This window comes from Rhinopithecus roxellana, chromosome 18 (genome assembly GCF_007565055.1).
Source record: "Rhinopithecus roxellana isolate Shanxi Qingling chromosome 18, ASM756505v1, whole genome shotgun sequence".
NCBI lineage: Eukaryota > Metazoa > Chordata > Mammalia > Primates > Cercopithecidae > Rhinopithecus > Rhinopithecus roxellana.
Genome location: NC_044566.1, coordinates 43,897,787 through 43,912,731, shown reverse-complemented (window position 1 = coordinate 43,912,731; position 14,945 = coordinate 43,897,787). Strand labels below are relative to the sequence as shown.

At 36.3% G+C, this 14,945-nt stretch overlaps 1 protein-coding gene across 6 annotated transcripts in view; it reads left to right on the top strand.

Moving 5' to 3' along the window:
• Positions 1-13,508, top strand: part of CYSLTR2 (cysteinyl leukotriene receptor 2) — a 51,172-nt gene extending 37,664 nt beyond the window's left edge. For 3 of the 6 annotated variants that reach the window (XM_030922335.1, XM_030922333.1, XM_030922331.1), the window contains one exon: positions 10,403-13,508. In XM_030922335.1, coding sequence (XP_030778195.1) covers positions 10,404-11,384 — 981 coding nt within the window. In that variant the 5' untranslated portion in view covers position 10,403 and the 3' untranslated portion in view covers positions 11,385-13,508. Of the gene's footprint in view, positions 1-1,746; positions 1,824-4,902; positions 5,004-6,900; positions 7,047-10,402 lie in introns of those variants that run through there. The other 3 variants (XM_030922332.1, XM_030922336.1, XM_030922334.1) reach the window with 3 other exon arrangements.
• Positions 13,509-14,945: the final 1,437 nt, after the last annotated feature.

The window sequence follows — 14,945 nt, the reverse complement described above, 5'->3', positions numbered from 1 at the left end:
TAAAGTGGGGTTGCTAATTGAGAATCTTGGGAAAAGATATTTTGTTACACAGTTATTACAGTAATCTTTGTGCTTAAACAGCATTCTTTTTTTAACTCAAAAAAGGGTACAATCCTTAAAAGATATTTATATTAGCATATTTTACTTAAATATAATTAACTTAGAAAAAATAAAAATATTTTTATCAGCTTTTTATTAGTAAGTTTGATAAATAAAAGAGCTCTCATAATAATTTTAAATTAATTTAAATTCAAAGGATATTTGAAAATCTGATTATTCCCATTGTCTTTCCTTTCATAGAATGACAAAACAAATCTTGTGTTACCTAATGGCCATTACAGTAAAACCGAAGATAGTTTAGGCACAAAGGACATTATTAATAGCCTGATTATTCTGAATTTGGGGACTGAATTTTGGAAGGAATCAAGAATAGTTGTTCTGGGAGACAAGATATAAGTCATAACTATCTAGGGTCCATAAATAATTACAGAAGACATTGTAAAAACACATAGCAATTAACAATAGTCATTAGAAACAACGTTTTATTAAAGCAAGGAGTCTTTTTAAAAATGATTTAGAAGTGTCAAAAAACACTGAAAGTTAACAGAATATTTTATTAACAAAAAGAAATATTTACTAATATCGGCATAGCATAACTTAAGTTTTGTATATTAAAAAAACTCCAATTCTAATTTTATCCTTTTTGTACATCATTCATGTAACATTCTACAGTAGAGAATTTATTAATATACCTTTACATGTATACATTTAGGCATACATAGATATGTAAATATACAAATAGATAATACATTTTAAATTTTACATTTTAACTATAGTTTTAAAATTAAATCTATTAGATAAAATAATATGTATGTCAAAATAAAATTTACCCTCTGAATAAATGGTTTCAACTTTCCTAATAAACAGAAAATCAGCAGGATATTTATTATCCGGTATACATTTTGTGTTTCTCTGCATTAAGCATTTACATTAATTATCATCTTTAACCAAAGTAATCAACCTTCCTTTTCTTTAGGCACAAAAGAAAAAGGAGAGAAAACATAACTTACTTAGTTTTTTTTGGTCTACTAGCATTTATTGCATACAATTTAAACAATTTCAATATGTAAATATATGATATTCAAAGGAATTTGCATATTTTGTTAATCTATTGTCATTTTAAGAAATAAACATAATTGTATTTAATGACCAGCGTTTTTATGTTTCTTATTTAGAAATTGTCTAGGCATCTAAAGGATTATTATCAATTAACCACTTGTCTAAGTCCTTAAAGTTTGTTAAGGATCAGCAAATTGCAATTTTAGTTAACAAATGAAATCTTATGATTTGTAGCATTGTAAGAATTTTATAAAAATTATAAAGGCATTTATTATTATCATTCACTTTTGTTTAATACAATTTTATATATATTAAACTAAAATTCTAAATTTAGACAAGTTATAGAAATAGTGGAATCTTGTTGAACTCATACAACCAGTGTAGAAAATTCAGTTTAATAAAAAAAATTTAACTCTGGCCTTGTAGAAACCAGAATGTTGGACTGACACTAGTTTTTGTATTAAAGTAATTTTTTGAAGACTCTGAATCATGCCAAACATGTAATCTTTTAACTTATATATAATGCCTTTTCTTCTTTTCTCATAATTATAATAAAGGCTACTATGTAAATATACTGTTAGTGTCCACAGAAAGAAATGCAGTTTAATAACATTTTTTCCCTTTTTTTTCAGACATTTTGCCTATTTATCTGAACTAGATGTCCCTTGAATGTGCACACAAAAAGTGAATGGCTCATTGATAAGGTAAAGATTAATTTCTGAAGAGAGAGGAAAAGAGAAAGAGAGGAGGGGAAATAGAGGGAAAAAAAGAAAGAAAAGGGAACTTGCTGCAGATGAATATGAAATCAACACCAAAAAAAAAAGGCTAATTATGTTCCCTCTGAAAAGAGAGGGAGGAAGGTTTATATGTAAAAGAATAGATTTTGAAATAAAAAAAGAGTAACATTAAAATTGGTTTAAGCTCTTGGCGATTTTGTCAATTAACCAGCACTTATTAATTCCTAAAGTATGGAAATAAAAGAAGGGGCTGTCACCAACTTTGAACAAAAGAATCACTGTTAGTCAAACAGAACAATCTTCTCTTGAAGATTTCTTCACTTTTCTAAAGTGCCTCTAAAGTAAACCATCATGTTTATATTAAAAGTTCCTCAGCGTGGCCATTGCAATTCCAGATTGTCCTTGGTGAAACTGTGCCCGCTGTAGAGATAAACATGCATGTTTGTGTTACAGTGCAGAAATCTGAAAGAAACAGGTATCTGGAAGAAGTGCAGTTTTAGATTGAGTGGAGCCCATCAGAGGTGAACTTGTCTGACTTTGATTCTCCGATCTTGAGTCTCCAGAATTTGGGCAAAGGTCAATTGCCTACAATGAGGGCTGAGAAACGGAAAAAAAGTAGTTCTCAAGCTCACAAAGATAAGACAGAGGAAGTCCTTACAAGTTTTGAAATGGTGACCTGACACAAAGTTTATCCAAAGGCCAAAGTTTGTCCAAAGCATATGAGTCCTGAATTCTCAGTCCCTGGAGCCAGAGGACAGACTTATGGGGGCTTGGCTTATCCTTGCCTTATGGACTTTTCCTTGTATAAACGAACAACACTCAGGACAATAGACAAATCATAGAACAGATGTTAGAGGCTAGAAAACAATATTTCCGACTGACTAGATTTGCAACAAGTTTTACAGAATAGAAAGACTCTGAGGATCTATTCCTAGGAAAACAAAATAAACACATTGCTGACAGTTCTCAACAAAATATCAGAGCCTAGCCATGAACAGGGTCCCACATGTATGCATCATTACTGAGTCAAGGGTACTTGCTTAAGGCAGCAAGGACTTCAGAAGAATCTCATGACACTCCATTTTTGTCAGTCCTTCAGAGCCCAAGACCACCAAAAACACTCCTGTAATGGAACAAGTTGGCTTTATTACTAATAGCAACAGGCTTTTGAAAGCCTTCTCTCATCTTCCTGAGGAATCACCTCTTCAGGTGTACAGAGACAGTGTGGGTAGGTTGTCAGGAAATGGAGAGGAAGGAGAGCTTCCCTAAGTGAAAACCTAAGTGTTTTCCTAAACACAAGCACCACTGAGCAGTCTATAGATGGAATTTTGCAATCAAAATTGCAGGGTATTCTGTTCAAGCCACACCTTTTTTTCCTCCATTTTGAGATAATTAAAAATTCCCATGCAGATGTAAAAAAAAATAGAAAAATCTCTTGTATCCTTTCCTCCAATGGTAACATCTTGCAAGACTATGATATATCAGAACTCGGCGTGTGTGTGTGTGTGTGTGTGTGTGTGTGTGTGTGTGTGTGTGTGTCAGAGTCTTACTCCATCAACCAGGTCGGAGTGCAACTGTGTGATCACAGTTCACTTAGCCTTGATATCCTGGACTCAAGTGATCCTCTCATCTCAGCCTCCTGAGGAGCTGGGACTGCAGGCATGCACCACCACACCTAGCTAATCTTTTTCATTTTCTTTCCTTTCTTTTCTCTTTCTTTCTTTCTTTCTTTCCTTTCTTTCTTTCTTTCTTTCTTTCTTTCTTTCTTTCTTTCTTTCTTTCTTTCTTTCTTTCTTTCTTTCTTTCTTTCTTTCTTTCTTCTTTCTCTTTTTCTTCTTTCTTTCTTCTTTTTCTTTTTCTTTTCTTTCTCTTTTTTCTTTCTCTTTCTTCTTTCTTTCTTTTTCTTTCTTCTTTCTTTTCTCTCTCTCTCTCTCTCTCTCTCTCTCTCTCTTAGAGATAGGGTCTCACTATGTTGCATAGGCTCATCTCAAACTCCTGCACAGCCCAAATATTGACATTAATACAGTTATGATGTAGAACATTTCTGTCACCATAAGGGTGCCTCAAACTTCACTTTTTAGCTACCTCTACTTCCCTCCCACCCCCACTGCCTTCTTAATTCCTGGCAATTCCAAATCTGTGTTCTCCATTTCTGTAATTTTGTCAATTCAAGGATGTTATATAAATGGGATCACACTGTATGGTTAGTTTTTATTTTCATATAGCATAGCTCCCTAGAGATTTATTCAAGTTACCAAATGTATTAATGGTTCACTCCTTTCGCTGCTGAGTAGAACTCCATGGTATGCATGTACCACTGTTTAACTATTGAAGGCCATCTGAGTTATTTCCAGTTTGGGGCTATCACAAATAAAACTGCAGTAATCACTGACTTATAGGTTTTTATGTTACCATAAGTTTTCATTTCCCTGAGATAAATGCCCAGGAGTATAATTACTGCAATGCATGGTAATTGCATGTTTAGCTTTTTAGGAAACAGCCAAATTGTTTCCCAGAATGACCATATCATTTTACACTCTCACCAGCAATGTCTGAGTGATCCAGTTTCTCTGTATTTGGTGTAGTCACTATTTTTTATTTAGCCATTCTAATAAGTATGTAGTAATATCTCATTGTGGTTTTAATTTGCATTTCCCTAATGGCCAATAAGGTTGAACAATTTTTTATGTGCTTATATGCTACCTGTATATCTCCTGAAATGTTTGTTTCTATCTTTTGCCCATTTTCTAATTGGAGTTTTTTATTTATTTGCTTGTTTTACTGTTGATTTTCAAGAGTTCTTTATATATTCTAAATAATCCTGTTTTGATAAGTGATTTGCAAATATTCTGTCCCAGTCTGTAGCTTGTATTTTCATCCTCTTAGCAGAGTATTTTGTGAAGCAAAAATTTATCATCTTGATGAGCTCCAATTTATCAGCTTTTTCTTTTATGGATCATGTTTTTGGTGTCAAGTCTAAGAACTCTTTGCCAGTCCTAGATCCCAAAATTTTTTTTCCTAAAAATTTTATAATTTTACATTCTAGGGAAAACTAGGTTCTAAGATGGCTGAATAGGAACAGCTCCAGTCTGCAGCTCCCAGTGTGAGCAATGAAGAAGATGGGGGATTTCTGCATTTCCAACTGAGGTACCAGGTTCATCTCACTGGGGCTTGTCAGACAGTGGGTGCAGCCCACGGAGCAGGGCGGGGCATCGCCTCACCTGGGAAGCACAAGGGGTCGGTTAATTCTCTTTTCTAGCAAAGGGAGGCCGTGACAGATGGTACCTGGAAAATCGGGACACTCCCACCCTAATACTGTGCTTTTCCAATGGCCTTAGCAAATGGCACACCAGGAGATTATATCCCTCTGACCCGCCTGGCTCAGAGGGTCCCATGCCCACGGAGCCTCACTCACTGCTAGCACAACAGTCTGAGATTGAACTGCAAGGTGGCAAATCAAAACCACGATGAGGTACCATTTCACACTAGTTAGAATGGCAATCATTAAAAAGTCAGGAAACAACCGGTGCTGGAGAGGATGTGGAGAAATAGGAACGCTTTTACACTGTTGGTGGGACTGTAAACTAGTTTAACCATTGTGGAAGACAGTGTGGCGATTCCTCAAGGATCTAGAACTAGAAATACCATTTGACCCAGCCATCCCATTACTGGGTATATACCCAAAGGATTATAAATCATGCTACTATAAAGACACATGCACACGTATGTTTATTGCGACACTATTCACAATAGCAAAGACTTGGAACCAACCCAAATGTCCATCAATGACAGACTAGATTAAGACAATGTGGCACATATACACCATGGAATACTATGCAGCCATCAAAAAGGACGAGTTAATGTCCTTTGTAGGGACATGGATGAAGCTGGAAACCATCATTCTCAGCAAACTATTGCAAGAACAGAAAACCAAACACCACATGTTCTCACTCATAGGTGGGAATTGAACAATGAGAACACTTGGACACAGGATGGGGAACATCACACATCAGGGCCTGTCATGGGGTGGGGGGAGAGGGGAGGGATAGCATTAGGAGATATACCTAATGTAAATGATGAGTTAGTGGGTGCACACACAAACATGGCACATGTATAAATATGTAACAAACCTGCACGTTGTGCACATGTACCCTAGAACTTAAAGTATAATAATAATTTTTAAAAATTTACATTCTACATGAAGTCCATGCTGCATTTTAGTTAATTTTTGTATAAGGTGTGAGATTTGGTTCAAGATTTGTTTTTTTGCCTATGGCTCTCCAATTGCTCCAGTGCCTCTGAAAAGCCTGTCTTTCCTCCACTGTATTGTTTTTGTACTTTTGTAAACAATTAGTTGAGCATAGTTATGTGGGTTTGTTTCTGGGTTTGTATTCTTTTCTGTTGATCTATGTGTTTGTCCTTCAGCCAATACCATACAATCTTAATTACTTTAGCTATAAAATAAGGCTTGAAATTAGATGGATTGATTCTTCCCACTTCAATTTTCTTTTTCAAAATGTTTTAGCTATTCTAGTTCCTCTGCCTTTTCATTTAAGATTTAGAATAATCCTATATATATCTACAAAAAAAAACTTACAAAGATTTTACTGGGAATTGCATAATTTTGTGTATAAATCTGGGGAGAATTGATATCTTTATTCCATTGCCTTCTAATCTATGACATGGCATGTTTCTTTACAACTTTAATTTCTTTCACCAGTAATTTGTAGTTTTCAGCATGCAAGTTCTATACATGTCTTGTGAGATTTACATCTGTCTTTCATTTTAATTTTGAATGAATATAAATAGTATTGCATTGTTAACTTCAGTGTGCTCATATGTGTGTTACTAGTATATAAAATATAATCGATTTTCTATGTTTATTTTGTATTCTGCCACTTTGCAAAATTCACTTATTAGCTCTATGAGATTTTTGTTTTCTTTCTGTGTGTGCATGTATGTGTATGTTTGTAGGTCTCTTGGGATTTTCTATGTAATTATGTCATCTACAAATAGAAAGTATTTTATTTATTCCTTTCTAATCTAAATGATATTTTATTTCCTTTTTGTGTTTTTGCCTCATTTCGCTGGTTAGAACTTATAGCACTATGTTGAATAAGATCAGTGAGAATGGACATCCTTGCATTGCTCCAGATCTTATGGGGGAGACACTCAGTCTTTTACTATGAAGTATGTTATCTACAGGTTTTTTGTATATGCTCTTTATCAGGTTGAGGAAGTTCCTCTTGACTCCTGTATTTCTGAGAGTTTTGATTGTGAATGGATATTGAATTTTGTTATGCACTTTTAAAAATATTAATTGATATGATTACTTGGTCATGGTGTATAATTCTTTTCATATATTGCTAAATTGTATTTGATGATATTTTGCTAAGGATATTTTGCACCTATATTCACAGGGGATATTCATCCATAGTCTTTTGTTCTGTATTATCTTTGCCTCATTTTGGTATCAGGGTAATACTTAGCTTCAATAAAATAAATTGAGAAACACCTTTCTCTTCTATTTTCTGGAAGACACTGCATGGAATTGATGTTAATTCTTATTTAAATAGTTGGTAGAATTCTCCAGTGAAGCCATCTGGATCCGGAGGTTTATTTTCTGAGAGTTTTTCAATTAAGAATTTAATTTCCTTAATAGTTATGGGGATATTCAAATTATCTATTTAATGTTGAGTGAGTTATTTTTCATTTTATGAGGAATTAGTCTAGTTCCTCTAAGTTGTGAAATTTATGTTTGTAGGGTTATTCAAAGTTTTTCTCATTATTCTTTTGATGCCTCTCTTTATTTATTCTTTTGATCTCCTCTTTTATTCCTGACAATGGAAATTTATGTCTGTTCTATTTTTTTGTACCTCTTGCTAAAGATTTGTCAATTGTATCAGGAGATGTAATATTTTATTTAATATATGCAATTTTTAGTTCATTATTGTCTTCATCTGTTCTGCTACTCTAAGAAAGTTACCTGGCCAGGCATGGTGGCTCACGCCTGTAATCTCACACTTTGAAGGCCAAGGTGGTAGGATCATTTGAGCTCAGGAGTTCAAGACCAGCCTGTGCAACATGGAGAGACAGCATCTCTACAAAAAAGAAAAAATAGCTGGACATGGTGGCATGCACCTGTAATCAATTGTATTGATTGTTTTCAAATAACCAGTTTTTCATTTCATTTTTTCCCTATTTTTTTCTGTTTTCAATTTCTTGATTTCTGCTCTTTACTATTTCCTTCCTTTTGCTTGCTTTTTATTTTCTTGAGGATGGAGCTTATATTCTTATTTCGTGACTTTTCCTTTTTGTAATGTATGCATTTAGTGTTACACAGTTTTGTCCTAATACTGCATTTGCTAGACCTCACAAATTTATATTTTCACTTTTATTCAGTTCAATATATTTTTTGTTTCCCTTGAGACTTCCTCTTTGACCCATGGATTATTTAGAAGTATGTTGTTTAGTTTTCAAGTGTTTTGAGGGTTTCCTGTTATCTTTCTGCTGCTGATTTCTAGTTTGATTCCCTTGTGATTAGAAAACACATTCTATATTATTTCAATTATTTGAAATCTATCGAGGCTTGTTTTATGTCCCAGGATGTGGTTTATCTTGGTATACATTTTGTGAACACTTAAAAGCTTAAGTATTTTGCTCTTGTTGGGTGAAGTGTTTTATACATGTCAATTTGATCCTGTTCATTGATGGCGTTTTTAGTTTTTCTATACCTTTGTTGAGTTTTTGTCTATTTGCTTCATCAATTGCTGAGAGAGGTCCTTGAAGTCACCAAATATCTCTCCTTTCAGTTTTATCAGTTTTGCTTCAGTTTTGCCACTCTGTTGTTCGGTGCATACCCATTTAGAATTGGTATGTCTTCTTAGTGGTTAAACCCTGTTATTATTATATAGTGTCCCTCACTGTCTCTGGCAATGTCCTTTGCTTTGAAGTCCATTTTATTTGATACTAAAAGAGCCATCCCTTATTTCCTTTGATTTGAATAGCAAGCATTTTTCCATCCTTTTACTTTCAATCAGCCAATATTGCTATTGGAAGTATTTGTTGTAGGCAGTACATAATTGGGTCATTTAAAAAATATATTCCATTCCTCTGTCTTTTAATTGGTATATTTAGACTACTTATATTAAATGTAATTATTGATGAATTAGGATGTCTGCCATTTTATTTTTTGTTTTCTGTTTTTATTGTCTCTTTTCTTTTTCCTGCCTTGTTGTTGGTTATCTGAATGCTTTTTAGAATTCCATTTTTATTTATCTGTAATGTTTTTGAGTGTATCCCTTTGTATATCATTTTAGTGGATGCTCTAGGTATTTTCCCACTCTCTCTCTATATATGAAGATATACATATAAAAAGATATATATGTATATATATATCTTATGATAGTCTATTAGCATCATCATTCTACCAATTCAAGTGAAGTATAGAAAACTTATTTCCTCTTACGTCTCTTTACCTTCCCTCATTTATAATATAATTATCTTAATAATTCCTCTACATCCATTTAAAACCACATCAGGCAGCATTAACGTTTTTATTTCAAAACATTAAATGTAACTTAGACTCTAAAAGAGAAGGACAGCCTATTGTATTTACACATATTTTGGCTTACCATGTTCTTTGTTATTTTCTAATATTCTAAAGTTCCTTCTTTTATGAATTTCTTTCTGCTTAGATAACTTCCTTTAGTCATTATTTGTTGCTGTTGTTGTTGTTGTTTTTAGATGGAATTTCACTCTTGTTGCCCAAGCTGGAGTGCAATGGCATGATCTCAGCTCGTTGCAACTTCTGCCTCCCAGATTCAAGTGATTCTCCTGCCTCAGCCTCCCAGGTAGCTGGGATTACAGGCGCCTGCCACTAGGCCCAGCTAATTTTTGTGTTTTTAGTAGAGATGGAGTTTCACCATGTTGACCAGACCAGTCTTGAACTCCTGACCTCAAGTGATCCACCAGCCTTAGCCTCCCAAAGTGCTGGAATTACAGACGTGAGCTACCGTGCCCAGCCTGGTCATTCTTTTAAGATAGGTCTGCTGGCAACAAAGTCTCAGTTTTCTGTCTGAAAAAGTCTTGATTTTCTCTTTGTAGTTGAAGGATATTTTTGCTGGAAGTAGAATGCTAGGTTGGCAGGTCTTTTCTTTCAGCATTTGAGAAATGTGCCATTTCCTTCTGTCCTCCACAGTTTCTGATGAGAAATCTGCTATTCAGTAGTTTTAGGCTGCAATATCACAGGGAGGTATTCATGTCAACATGGGCACTAGGTCACAAGTTCCCTAAGTTTGAAGTGTCAACTTCGACCAAACAAATTAATGGCTATTCTACATTCAAAAATCAGGAAATTTAAATTTATTATGAAATGTAATGCAGCGTATATTAAAGACTTAACCAGCATTTTAAAACTCAACTTTCAAAGAAAAGATAGTATTGCTCCCTGTTTCATTAAAACCTAGAGAGATGTAATCGGTAAGCAAGAAGGAAAAAGGGAAATTCACAAAGTAACTTTTTGTGTCTGTTTCTTTTTAACCCAGCATGGAGAGAAAATTTATGTCCTTGCATGCATCCATCTCCGTATCAGAAATGGAACCAAATGGCACCTTCAGCAATAACAACAACAGCAGGAACTGCACAATTGAAAACTTCAAGAGAGAATTTTTCCCAGTTGTATATCTGATAATATTTGTCTGGGGAGTCTTGGGAAATGGCTTGTCCATATATGTTTTCCTGCAGCCTTATAAGAAGTCCACATCTGTGAACGTTTTCATGCTAAATCTGGCCATTTCAGATCTCCTGTTCATAAGCACGCTTCCCTTCAGGGCTGACTATTACCTTAGAGGCTCCAATTGGATATTTGGAGACCTGACCTGCAGGATTATGTCTTATTCCTTGTATGTCAACATGTACAGCAGTATTTATTTCCTGACCGTGCTGAGTGTTGTGCGTTTCCTGGCAACTGTTCACCCATTTCGGCTTCTGCATGTCACCAGCATCAGGAGTGCCTGGATCCTATGTGGGATCATATGGATCCTTACCATGGCTTCCTCAGTAATTCTCCTCAACAATGGCTCTGAGCAGAAGGGCAGTGTCATATCATGCTTAGAGCTGAATCTCTACAAAATTACTAAGCTGCAGACCATGAACTATATTGCCTTGGTTGTGGGCTTCCTGCTGCCGTTTTTCACACTCAGCATCTGTTATCTGCTGATCATTCGGGCTCTGTTAAAAGTGGAGGTCCCAGAATCGGGGCTGCGGGTTTCTCACAGGAAGGCACTGACCACCATCATCATCACCTTGATCATCTTCTTCTTGTGTTTCCTGCCCTATCACACACTGAGGACCCTCCACTTGGTAACATGGAAAGTGGGTATATGTGAAGACAGGCTGCATAAAGCTGTGGTTATCACACTGGCCTTGGCGGCAGCCAATACGTGCTTCAATCCTCTGCTCTATTACTTTGCTGGGGAGAATTTTAAGGACAGACTAAGGTCTGCACTCCGAAAAGGCCATCCATAGAAGGCAAAGACAAAGCATGGTTTCCCTGTTAGTGTGTGATTGAGAAAGGAAACAAAAGTATAAGGAGTTCTTAGATGACACCTGTTCTTGTATCATTGTGTCCATCTTCATTCATGCATAGTCTCCAAATGACTTTGTATTTACATCATCCCCAACAAATGTTGATTCTTAATATTTAGTTGACCATGACTTTTGTTAATAAGAACGACTTCAAAAATTTTATTCAGTGTATTTTCAGTTGTTGAGTCTTAATGAGGGATACAGGAGGAAAAATCCCTACTAGAGTCCTGTGGGCTGAAATATCAGACTGGGAAAAAATGCAAAGCACATTGGATCCTACTTTTCTCCAGATACTGAACCAGATATCTGGCCCATCAGGCTTTCTAAATTCTTCAAAACAGCCACAACTTCCCCAGCTTCCCCAGCTCCCCTGCCCTCTTCAATCCCCTGAGATATAGCCAACTAACGATGCTACTGGAAGCCCCAGAGCAGACAAGAAGCACATCCTAAGATTCAGGGAAAGAAGAGGAAGGCTGTCCTATAACAAAGCAACTTCAAGTCCCAAGTAAGGACAATGAGAGAAAAGAGGGGAGAAGGATTGGAGCAAAAGAGAACTGGCGATAAGTAGCTTTTTTAAGTTTACACAGCTAGTAAGAATTTTAAAAATCTCTGTGCAGAAGTGTAGGCTGGGTGCTCTCCCCACTGCTATCCTTGTAAACTTCCAGGAAGATTGGTTGAAAGTCTGAATAAAAGCTCTCCTCTCCTACCAGTTTCCTTCCCCTCCTCACTCTCACAAGAAAACCAAGGGTTTCTCTTTAGACTTGTTGACTCATAGTACAGTAAAGGGTAGAGGTGATATGGCATTCTGAAGGTAGGGAGGGACTAAGTCAGTCTTCATACTAAGCACAAATCCCAGTACCCTTTCCTTATTTAGCTACCAGAATGATGATGGACTCAAACTCTATCAAGACAGGACCCTGGAGGATCCTCCTATGGGGAAACTGCAGTATCTGAAAAAATGGCTGACAGACACAAACAGTTGGGGATCCTTCAACACAAAAACTGGGTATCTGCCCTATTACTCATCTGACAATGAAACCCACAATGCAATGAATCCCTTCCACTCACAGCATTTGGTCAACCTGTCAGAGCCTCATTCTTAGTTATGAACAACAGTCAATGAACACAATACATTAGAGGGAAAGGCCCTAACACGAAAGGCACCAACAAATAAATGTGAGAGTAGATAGAGACCTTTTGAGTATAACAGGTCCTCCAAAATAAGAGATTAAACCAAGATAGAGAAAAACACAGTAAGTAGGAAATAAGGAATCCAACACAGGTGAAAGTGAAGGGAATTCCCAGGATGTTGGTGTGTAGCAGGCTTAGAAAGCAACTCATTCATGTTGGAGCAGGACTCTTAAAGGACTCTAGGAGAGATATCTCCCAGAAAAAAAAGAAATTAATTGATTCATGCACATTGAGAGGGATTTAGATTTCTCTTGCAGAGATTGAGATAAACTAGTGACAAATACATAGAAAAATAAGCAACTGAAAACATAATACAGTTTTTAAATGCTAGAGGAAAAGAAACTTTTGTATTAGAGAGGAAATATAACCATAGTACACTACATGGCTCAGCTGTGAATAATATTTACATAGAGGATAATGTGAATATAGTAGTTCCCCATTATCTGTGGTTTTGCTTTCTGCAGTTCAGTTACAGCCAGCCAGTCTGAAAATATTAAATGGAAAATTCCAGAAATAATTCTTAAGTTTTAAAACATGTACTGTTTTGAATAGCATGTTGAAATCTCACACTATCCCACTCCACCCATGTTCTGGGCATGGCAAAGTGGGATGGTGTGAGATTTCTCCAGTGGATCCACAATGTATATGCTACCCACCCATGAGTCACTTAGTCATCATCCAGTTGATCAGACCAACTGTTGTGGTATGGCAGTGCTTGTGTCAAAGTCACTCTTATTTTACTTAATAACGTCCCCAAAGCATAAGAGTAGTGACGCTGGCAAATAAGATACACCAAAGAGAAGCTGCAAAGTGCTTCCTCTAACAGAAAAGGTGAAAGTTCTTGACTTAATAAGGAAAAAAAAAAAAAACACATGCTGAAGTTGCTAAGATCTACAATAAGAACAAATCCATCTGTAAAACTGTGAAGAAGGCAAAAGAAATTTGTGCTAGTTTTGCTGTTGTACCTCAAGTTGCAAAAATTATTTATTACACCCCACGGTGTGTAATAAATGCTTAGTTAAGATGAAAAGGTATTACATTTATGGGTGGAAGACATGAACAGAAATGTGTTCCAATTGACAGCAATCGGGTTTGGTACTATTCGTGATTTTAGGAATCTATTGGGGGTCTTGGAATGCAACTTCCACAGATAAGGGGGCGCTGCTGGAGTGAAATACTGTGATATAACCTGTTTTTCAGGAAATGAAGGGACAAGATGTGCACATGTGTGGGAGAGGCATAAGAAACCTAAGTTGCCATATTCCATCACAGAAAATGCATAATAACTAAAGCTGGAAAATGATGAATAGCTGTACAACCATATTATTTAGCAATAGGAGGTAAATACAGGTAGAAGCAGAAGAAAGAATGGGCAGGGAGTACCTCTGTGGAGAAGTTGGGGGTGGGAGGATAGGGTGGGGACTTCTCATTTTGAAAACTGTGTAATTGCCTAACTTGTGAATATGTATTTCTGAAGTAAAATAAAAATTTAAATTTTAAAATTCAAACTAATTCTGAGTTGTTTTTTAAAAACAAAAAAGCCAGGAAAGGCCATCAGAAATGGAAACTGAACATTGGCAGAAAAAAGGAAAGCAGGAAAGGACTAGAGTTGGATTTGGATTCTTGGGAGAAACCCATCTAGTCCTGCCATAGGAGACAAGTCCTCTCTTGGGGTGAGGAAAGTCACTTTCTGGGATTAGAGGAGATCTGATATGTTACTTGAGATATTTTCAGTTGCAAGTAACAGAAAACCCAACCCCAAGTGGCTTACATAATAAAGGGATTTGATTATCTCATATAACTGAAATATACTAAGGGAAGTTGGACTTCAGGCCCTGTTCAACCAGGGCATCTGTGGGCCTTCCTCCCCAGATGTTGGCTCTGCCACATGGGTGAATCCCCTCATGGAAATAAGCTGACTGCAAGCAGCCTGAGGCTACTTCCTTATTTGTTTCTAAAACAAACTAATGAATAATGGATTACTCTGAATGAGGATGATGACAGTACACACCTAAAGTAGTTGAGGTGAAACCCACTGAAATCTCAGCTGGGAAAGGGGTGAAATGGGGCTTGCAGTGGCCACATATGTACTGCAAATGAGGTGGAAATAGAGCTGCCAACCAGCCAGGCATCCATGCCAGTTGTGGCCTATACCTGAGCAGGCAGCCGGGCAGCTTTGGAGGGTGGGGGTAAATGTGGGCTCTAGGAAGAAGGGCAAAAGTTAAATTTTGAATTTCGATTGTGAAGTCATAGGGATGTTCAATTATCAATGAGAAACCTTAACAATTTTCCAAGGGCAAAATGGCCCAA